This window comes from Camelus ferus, chromosome 2 (assembly GCF_009834535.1).
Source record: "Camelus ferus isolate YT-003-E chromosome 2, BCGSAC_Cfer_1.0, whole genome shotgun sequence".
In the NCBI taxonomy this organism is placed as follows: Eukaryota; Metazoa; Chordata; class Mammalia; order Artiodactyla; family Camelidae; genus Camelus; species Camelus ferus.
The window spans coordinates 45,505,342-45,515,740 of record NC_045697.1 but is presented as its reverse complement, the minus strand read 5'-3'; the positions used below and the strand labels follow the sequence as shown (position 1 = coordinate 45,515,740).

The following is a 10,399-nucleotide window of genomic DNA, read 5'->3' as shown; positions in this document are numbered from 1 at the left end:
CAGATCAGGGTCCGCAGCCTGGATCAGGAGACGCCCAGGAAAGGAAATGAGGATGGTGTGCACCTCTCGATTTTATTTGGAAGCAAAGGAGAAAGAATCCAGGAAGAAGTTTATTTTCCTCTGCTCTCTTGCTGGCCAGGAAACAGCCAGAGTTCTTGATGGGATTAAAAAATAACACCCACTCCCTTCTACCCTTTCTTTCTTCCTCGACTGTCTCCTTTACCCCCTCCTCTTCCCAACCACCCCCACCCCTACTTCCTCTTCTTTCCCCTCCCTCCCCTGCTAGTTTGCCGGTTACTTCCCTCTTCCCTTCGCTCCTGGCTATAGAGGGGTCCCAGCTGCCTGCGAGCGAGCGCAAGGGAGATAGTGAGATTGGCGGCGGACTGTACACATCAGCCAGGGAACGAAGTCTCTCTCTCTCTCTCTCTCCCTCTCCCTCTCCCTCTCTCTTTCTCCCCCACCCCACCCCCTCACACGCACGCACACACACACACACACACACACACACACACACACTCACACACTCACACACACACACACTCACACACACACTCAAAACTCGATCCGGCCGCACCGCGGCTGCTCCAATCCTTGCAAAAGGCGAACGAGCGCCCTCCGGCCCGCGGCGCTCAACCCCTCTCGGGCTCTGCGCCCGACTCAGCGCTAGTCCCCGTGCGCAGCGCGGTCGCTTCGGCAGGCTGTTCCCGAAAATAAAGCGGGGAGAGAGGGTACGGACAGATCCGAAAACACCCCGGCCACACACGCCGCGACTTCAGCTCTTCGGCGTCCGAGTGGAGACGGTCCTGGCAGCGCCCTGCGCTTGGTGAGGTCCTCGCCGCTGCCCGGGAAGAGCCCACCTGCCGGTCCGTGATCGGCCCGCGCTAAAAGTGGGGCTTGTCGCTGTCCTGCTCAGGCAGCGTCCGCGCTCCGGGCCCCCTTGCCCCAGGTAGTTGTGAGTTCAGCCCTTGGCTCTGCCGCGGGCCCCTCGCGCCTTAGAGGGTCCACCCCCCCGCCCCCGGGACGCGGCAGCAGACGCGCGGTGCCGGGACCTCGCTATGGCTGGGACGCGCAGACTGCTCTGTCTATGGCTGGGCTGCTTGTGCGTGAGCCTGGCGCGGGGACAGACACTCAAGCAGCATTTCCCGGGGATCCGCAAGGCTGTGCCGGGTGACCGCACCGCAGGTGGTGGCGCAGACCCCCTGCTGCAGCCGCACGACAAGGTGTCAGAGCACATGCTGCGACTCTACGACAGGTACAGCGGCAGTGACAGAGCCGCGACAGCGCGGACACCAGGGTCCTCCGAACTGGGCTCTCCGCCCCTGCGGCCCCAGCTCCTGCGGGAGGGCAACACAGTTCGCAGCTTTCGAGCCGGAGCAGCAGGTGAGTGCCCGAGTCGCCCCCTTTCCGTGGTCCCGCCCCAGATGTTTCCTGGGACCCCCGCAGCTTCCTCATCTGACCTGTGATGCCTAGAAACCTTCCCTCGGCCCCCAGCTGCCCTCCGAGCCCCTCGGTGCAGTCCCATCCCGCATTCCGCCCGTGAGTCAGCCCAATTATAGAGTCCGAATCGAGAGGAAGAAGTGGAGAGAAGGGCGCCCAGCCCTGGAGGGGGTTCGGCTGGAGAAAGTGCGTGGAGCAAGGGCTCCCCCACCTCGCCGCCCACCGGAGTCCTCCTGCCCTGGGTGTCTGGGGCAACTCTGGGGTACCTTGTGCCGGTGTTTCTTTAGTCGGTCAGCGGAAATTCCCTTGGACTGGGCTTTAGCCATGTTTACTTAAAGGCAGATGTCATTTTATGCCAACCCCAGGGCACCAGAGAGAAAAGTCACACTTGAATTACACGCGCTCCCGTCGCCTTGTAGACCGTCGCTTCTCCAGACTTTGCACTCTCTCTTAACTCACGGTCTCTGTGTTAGGATATTTGACGCTTTCCACTTGATAGTCCCTTGGTGGCAAACACAAACTAAACCAGGTGCTCGGGTGTTTCGATTATTTAAAAGCCATCTGGGCAAATAGGGATTGTACCACCCACCCTGGGAGGAGTTGGGAGGGAGGTGAGCAGCCATAGATGTAAACACCTCTTGGAATCTGCCGATGAAAATCTGCTCATCCCATTTTTCAACACACAGATCACTGCCGACTGAAATTCATGGCTTAACACGGTTTCTCCTGGCCCCCTTGGTGAGGCGAATAACTTACACTAACAGCCTGCCTCTCTTGTGCTAACAGCTTGAGGGAAAGTTTCCTGGACACTAACTCGGTTTCTATGCTTTGAGGATGCACCAGGCTTTTTTTGTTCACTACCTACATTCATGACAAAGGGAAATGTAACTGCAAAGCCTGTCTTCAGTGAACCCTTGAAAAATAGCCAAGAATCTTCAAGTAAGGAGGCCATGCCTCACGCTTGCTCTATCAATTCTGTCAGAATCACTAGAAAGAAATCTCCCAAAGCTTTGATATGCAGGACTCCTGGAAAAGAGGAACATGCAAGCATCCATCAAGGAAAGCCCTAGTCTGACACTGTAAATACACTCTGGAGCTCACAGGCATGATGACATTTACAATAAATGTGAATTATGCTTTCTAATGCAGAAGTCTTTAGCTAGAGTCTGAGCTGAACCAGATTTCACTTGCTTCTTAAAACCACGAGTATGATCTATAAGGAGCTGGCCTCTACTAAGGAAACAGAAACCTGCTCTGAGTTGTCCATCATATGCCAGCCACTTGAGGAGGCTGTCCTGACAGCTGACCACACCAGTGAATGCCCTGTTTACTCCAGTGCCACTCTGAGGGCAGAGCTCGATGAAGGAGCAGGGTGGGAGAAGCAAGAGTTGGAAGGAAGTTGAATGGGCAAGGCAGGTGGCAATACTGAAGGTACTCAAATCACTCTTACCTCGATGTTCATTTTCTTGGTAATATTCCTAAGAAGCTGCTGAGGCACCCAAGAGATGAATAGTATTTTTGGTATCAGCAAATTTCATTTTAGTATGAATCACAAGATTTGGAGGTGGAATAGAAGTTTGTTTCATGCACATCTATTGTATAGTGTTTTATAGGTTTGTTTTAGGATCAGGGAACCATGAGTGGGAGAAGAATAAGGCTTTGAATAACTCAGGCCCCGTTTACTTTCTGGCTTCAACTCATTCCTTGCATTATAATTTTAAAGCGTCCCTTATCAGCCTCTCTGCAGTCTTATACCAGCAAATGATAAACTCTGATACGGAGGCCAGAAGTTCCTTGAAATGATGAATTGCAGCTTGAAGCATATATACAAGGCTACGTGCCCTGATAAGAAAAGTAATTCCTTTAGCATCCTACAGACTGTCTTAATGACTTATTTATCAAATGTAGACACTGGTTCTTGTGGAAGCTTAAGTGTCCTGTTACTACACTGGAGACTCCTGGAGAGGTGGTTCGCATTGGACCCCTTCCAAAAGTGTTTAGTTACTACCACACTGAAAAGACTTACTATACAGCAGTTTTGGCTCTAATAAGGCAGGACTCTAGGAAGGTGCTGAGGCTTTCATGTGTGTCTCTCTCCTTTATCCATTATCAGCATTTCCATAACACCTTTCGTCCTGTGACATATGCTCTGATGTAGGTGAAAGGTGCTGTCTGCATTAACAAATTAGGTATGTTTTTTAGTCCGTAGTGTCTAGGTTTCACAACATATGGGCTTCCCTGTACCAAGGGATGCGACAGATTTTAATGGGAAGTCAGGTGCGTGCCGTGTCTGTGGAGTGCGTGCTGCTCCGGCAGACTTTCCCAGTGCTTACCCAGGCTGAGTTAGAGGCTTAGAGCCCTATTTGCTCCTTGGAACATACCTGATTAAAATTATTTATTGTTCTGAACCTAGAATATCTTTGGTTGAAATTCAGCTGCTGTGGTCTCCCTCTGATTACTTTCTACTTAAACTATTACTTGATGGTGGGTGGCATTCATCCTAAATACACTTTCTGCTAACCCTTTTCTCCTCCCTCAACGCTATGCTGTTGGTTTGCCAAAACCGTAAGTTTGGAGCGCTCCTGAGTCTTTTTGTGATGTGTGAGGGTTTACATAAAGAAAGGTTTTATCTTTCCCTTTGTAAAAGGTAATTTACAAAATTATTGATGACAGAGAAGTTCAGCTGTAGAAAAACACAACGTCTTGAAGGAAGACAAGAGGAATATGAAATCAGCTTTTATTTTCATCTTAGTTTAAGTTGTCCTTGGCTTCTATGTAATAATAATAAAAAAAAAAGAATATTTTACATGAGGTTTTCTCCTGGCTCGATCCTTTAAGATACATACTTTGTGTTCATTAGTTTCTCATCATTCCCATAGTCACTTAATCTTATTTTTCTTAATCATGAATTTAACCTATTTAGGAACAGTGATTAGAGCACATGTGTTCTTATTAGGAAACTACCATTATTTTAATTTTCGGCATATAACTACAAAAAGATTGCATTTCAGTGGATATGTGTCACCTTTTTAAAAAACCACACAGACTTCATAGATAAAAAGAAAAGAAATTTGAGGAAAGATGGACTCAAATGTGAATATTTTCCCTCAGTGAGAAAGGGGAGAGTCTTTCCTTCTATGACCAAAAATCTTTAAAAATGAATAACTATCATTTGACATGTTTCTAAAGTACAAGGCTAAAATATATATACATTTGGGAAAGATATAACTGAGGGCTGAATAATCATTCCAGTAGGAGCCAGCCCTGTGAAATGCATGGGAACACATCATTTTTGATGGGTTTGATGGCAAGGGGATATAATAACTTTACTAAAACAGAATTACCTTAAAATTTCTGGCACCTAGAAATGAGGCTTAAAATTAAAGAGCATTAGATTATCTGATGTGTTTATTCAAAGGACAATAGTACATCTGGAGATGGGGAGCTGGATGTGCAGCTGCTTTGAATTACACTCTACTTTGAATACTTGATAGCCCTTAATGAAGTTTTTACTGTAATAGACAAGACAGCTTTACAATCTCTGACGTTTAAAAATCCATAATACCATGAATTCTTGATTATCTATGCTAATGGAAAGGAGAAAGAAAATGAGTTACATAAGAAAATAATTTCAATTTAGCTTTTTAGCATAGTTAGACATACTCAAAGAGACCAAGAAACCATGGGGGTCAATGAAAAAAATCCCCTAAGCAGATAATTCACTCAGGGAATATTTGTGTGTGTGTGTATATATATATATATATAAAATTCAGAAAATATTAAAAGAGTTACAGACATTTTATCTAATCAGTGGAAGTTTATAAGCACTTGATTGAGCCACTTCAGATTTTTCTAAAAATTAAATAGGGCTGTGAATATCAAACCTGCTCTTAAGCATTTTGGAATTACATAATTTTGTATTTGGAAGAGGCTTTAAAGAAAGCAAGTCCAACCTTGTATATAAATGGAAGAAATGGGCATCAGGATATTTTTGCCAGACAATTTTTCAAACATACTGAACTCATCTCAAAACCTATTATTTCTAATAATCTGATCTAATTTTCTAAGAGAAACTTTTATAAAAGAGGGTCTTTAGAAAATGTTAACAGGTGTTACATAAAATTGCATTCCATGGTCAAATAAGCTGGAGAAAAAATGAACGGTTTTCTTTGCTTTGGGACCTTTCAGGGCCTTTAAACACTAGTGAATCTGCTTAAGAGTGGATCACTTTCTCTCTGAGAGAGCATTTCAGAGAAATGTGATTCTAAAATACCTGTTTGGGGTAACACTGCTTCAGAGTCTTCCTAATTTCTCAAGGAAGAAAGTATGCAAAAATCAAGTGAATATTACAGCTGAAAACTATCTCCCTTCTCATCTCCCATTTAGTACCCATCTCAGGGTGTTTACTTACATTGTTACCTTTTGGACTTGAGTCCAGCTGGCATTGTACAGTTGGCCCTCAATATCCCTGGGTTCTACAGATCCAATTAGAGATTGAAAATATTCAGGAAAAAACATTTCTAGAAATTTCCAAAAAGCAAAAGTTGATTTTGCCAAATCATAATAATTTAGAGATGATTTAAAGTATACGGGAGGCTGTGTGTAGGCCATATGCAAATACTATGCCACTTTATATGAGGGACTTAAAGCACCTGTGGATTTTGGTCTCCGTAGGGGTCCTGCAGCCAGTTCCCTGTGGATACCAAAGGGCGACTGTTCCATCTTCCTGCTTTCTTGTCTCAAACTTCTCTGAATCTAATTTTAGACTTTCTGTCACTAATTTTATTTTGCCTGTTTCTTTATGAATTTTCCTTCATTGTTTTCTTCTATAGGATTAATATTTTTTATTTGACATCTAGTTTTACCCTTTTAAAAGAAGAGCTATTTTATTTGTGGAAAAATTAACTAGAAATCACACACATTACTTTGTTAATATTTTATCATCATTCATCCCTTGGTTTTAGACATCTATCAAATCCTTTATAAAATCTCCATTGTTTGTTGGATTCATTAGATAGAATAAAAGCCATGCCTATCAAAAACCTAGTGAAAATTACTGAGCAACTTTGCATATACTTTGTATTTGCTCGTCAGGATTTTTGTGCTCTCGCATCAGAACTTTTCTCCCAAAATTTTGATGCTTTTCCCATCTATTCAATTTGAATGTCCTAGGAATCAGTATCTTAATAATTTTATTTAAGTGGTATAGTGGAAAGAAGTCTGGCATCACAAATAGTCTCAGCTTGAACCTTCCAAGGCCAAGTTTCTAGTCATAGTGAATTTTATGACTATGTTATGAATTCATGAAAAAAGAATTTTGTAATGGAAACATTGACATAGTATCAATCAAGTGACACAAGTATACCAGGATGATATCTGGACAGTAATAAACCATGGCAGTGTGACTAAAGAGCCCCCATCTATGGAATATATTGAGAAATCCATAAAATTGCTGGTCTGTTCACATGTTAGTATTGGTTGTACTAGAGTATTGGTACATAAAGCAATACTGTTGGCAACACGCATTTTCAGGGATAATTTTATTAAAGGCATGGATGTCTATTTATCTAAAATAGTCACATGTAAGTCATAAAGCCAATTGACTATGGTGTTTTACTGACTCCTTCAATGATCTACCTTCCTTTAAGATCCATCTTTTCTTGACAATAGAACCACATTTGGGCACACTATGAATAAAGGTGTTTGGACAAACTGATCCTACTGTATTAGCAACTTCAGTATGTTCTTCTTACTTTATCAAGTGAGTCAAGTTAAACATTATTATTAAATATTAAATGTTATAGTGAGTAAATGTTAAATATTCCTTAGATAAAATCATTTGCATCCAGTTGTTTTAGAAATAAAAGGTTCTTTCCTCAGTCCTCTGACTTTATAGTTAAAACTACAGAGGTCCAACATGATCTTATTTGCTTTTCCTCCAAAGAAAAATTTAATTTAATTGCATGGAATTAATCCAGATACTGTTTGAATTGAGTGTAATTGCTGCACTTAGGCATGGGTTAAGATAAATTGTTTTCAAGAAGAGAAGAGATTCCTAGAGTTTCGATTTTTCTATTACCTGAAGCTGAGTAAGCATTAAGAGATCCAAATGCTCATCTTGGCTGAACTGCTTACTAATAAAGTCATCTAATGGTACTAGACCTAGTTTCTTCCTCTGTCAGATGTGTTAAACCATATCTACTGTGCTGGTCTCACAGGAAGATGGTGAAACCTAATTGAGAAAATGAATGTGAAAATTCATTAAAAGCTTAGAAGCCCCACGTAAAGGAGATATTCTTAGTATTTTAGAGATTATCTCTCTAGCTTCCTTCAAAACCTTAAACACACCTAAAAATCTTAATAGTGTGCAGTTGTTTGTAGCACAAAGGCTGTGTCTGGGAGGCAATGTAAAATGAAAAGGTGGTAGTCCTCTTAAAGGTGTGATATCCCAAACCTGCGTTCGAGAAGTTACCATTTCTGTCCTGACCTTGGTGGCTGAGTGGAGCAGGATCACACTTTTCATAGTGATTTCTTGAGGTTATTTGTTCTCAAAGTCTGGTCCCTGGATTAGCAGCATCAGCATCACCTGGGAACTTGCTAGAACTTCTCCAGCCCACCACCCCAGCTATCTGAATCACACACTGAGGGTGAGGCACAGAATCCCCTGCTTTCACAAGCCATCAGGGTGATGCTGATGCATGTCTGAGACACTGTGCTCTGAGCTCAGGTCCCCGGAGCTCTGACTATCTTATAACTAGCGTCCGAAATCTACGATTGACTAACGTCTCATCTGGCCCTTTCAGTGGGCCTCTCCATGGACAAATGGTTAATTTACATAAGGGCAAGTTTCTTTCACTTTGGAAGGTATATTAATGTCTTTATGGCAGTTTTGCCCTGGGGAGAAGTTCAAAAGTAAGTTAATAAAGATGTCTTACCCTTCTTTCACAGCTGCAGTGAGTTTGGGGCCTGATAGTTTTGCTAGAAAGAGGATGATGGAGCGGGGGCCAAGTCTCTGGAGAGCAAAGAGCATATCTCATTTCATGCTTGTATTCTGAGAACCTGGCATAGTTTACCACACAGTAGGCACTCGAGAAATACTTCAGTTGAGCTGAATTAGATGTTCAAGGGACTAGATAAGAAAAGATAGTTAAAAAAAAAAAAAAAAGCTAGTAGAAAAGCTACCAGCCAGGCAAAGGATGCTTTAAAAATAAACTTGCCATGAAAGGATTTCCCAGGAGGCATTTTATCACATATATATTGTATGACAGCACTGTTCTACTTCATATACCACTGTTCTAGTGATGCTTTTTCTCTGATGAACGGAAAGGAAACTCCAAACAGTGCTTATACCCAAGAAGGCCTTTTGCTGACTTTGGGAACTTGAAACTTCTTGAAAGTTTTTTCAGTTTGGTGTTAAGTAGGAAACACTTTAGAATCTGGTTAAGTTTACACAGTTGCTCATTTGACACACTTAACAAATATTTTTCAGAAGATCAATGCCCCAGACTGTGCAAAGGCCTAGGAGTTCAAAGATTTATTAGAACATAGGTCTGCCCTCTGAGAGCTCACAGTCTAGGAATGCCCTTGGGTGGAGGCTAAGAGTAGATAAACTGATTAATGAATATTTTGCTGTTCTAGAAAAGAGTACATTATATCATCTTTGGCCATGTCTTACTTTGGACATAGAGACTGGTTGTTTTGAGATCCCATAAAACTCAAGTCATTTGACTGGGACTCCACAAGAAAAACAAAATTCTGTGACTTTGTGCTCTATTTAGAATATCTCTGTCTTGCGTTTGTCTAGAAGCTGAAGGTGGCAGATAGAAGCTGCAGCCTTGACTCCGCCAAGCAGCAAGCATTCAGCCAGTGGCTCCAGGTGTATGTGGCCCTGTCCTAGGCACCCCTGGCATTTCCAGCAGCTGTGCTTTGTTTGGAGAAAGAGGTGGAAAAAGAGTTGTTCTTAGTTACATATTTTCTGTATGACTAAAATGTTTTCCCTGCTTCCTGGGGATTTAACTAATCATCAAGATTTCATTTAGTCTATTTGTTTTAAAGTCAGACTTTACATAGAAAGCTTTCCATTGTACGTTCTATTTCCCTTTGAAAACGTTCTGTGTGGGCCGGCACGAAGGTGAACTTCCACTTACCACTCCCTGGGCACTGCCTCGGCTACTCCTTGAGAGGAACCGAACTGTTGCAATAGGATGGCTGGGCCCAAGTCACGGTCTCCTTGCTGAGTCCTCTGTTTCATGAGGTGCAGGTGCTTTCTTTTCGGATGAAAACAGCAATAAATCTCCTACCTTTATCTAATAATCAAACTCAAAAAAAAAAAAAAAAAACCCATCTGTATGGGTAATAGAAGACCTGGGCTGGGTTCCTCTCCAAAATCAGTGCATACTGGCTGGCTGACTTTTATGGTCCTTCATTTTTGTATTTCTACAATGAATAGGTTGGACTAAATCTGTTTATTCATAAAAGAAGCGTTTATTGAGCACCGCTGAAGAGTTAAGCCCCACACTGGGGGTAGAAGAGTATGATGTCATCACTACAAGGCTTTGTCTTTAAGGAATTTATGGAAGGAACAAAGATGATGAAAAGAGCAATAGAGGCAGGGTCTGATCCAAGGGAGTGGGCTACCATGACAAGTTTGCCTCTGCTTTGCTTTAAAAACCAAATCTAGACATTCCAGGAGAACTAGGCTGGATGAAGGCATTTCAAGAAGTGGCAGCCGCTGCAAAGTCCTAACAGCTGTGCAAAGGAAAGGGTGTCTTGTTCCGAAACTTACCTGACTTCTAAACCCACTTTTATTTCACTGATATTATGACTCCAGAAAATTCAAAATAAGACTGTAATGCCGACAGCGGTTCATCGCAGCTTGACAGCTGTAGGTGTAGTCTCAGCAAAGAAAATCCACGCTCGGGCTGCTGCCGGCAAACAGTAAGAGAACAGCGCCACCTATTGG

General features: G+C 42.9%; 1 protein-coding gene across 1 annotated transcript in view; it reads left to right on the top strand.

Annotated features, from left to right (window-relative positions):
* Positions 1-247: 247 nt before the first annotated feature.
* Positions 248-10,399, top strand: part of BMP3 (bone morphogenetic protein 3) — a 28,758-nt gene continuing 18,606 nt past the window's right edge. Inside the window, 1 exon segment of the mRNA XM_032456927.1 lies at positions 248-1,380. Within this exon segment, the coding sequence (XP_032312818.1) occupies positions 1,056-1,380 (325 nt within the window). The 5' untranslated portion in view covers positions 248-1,055.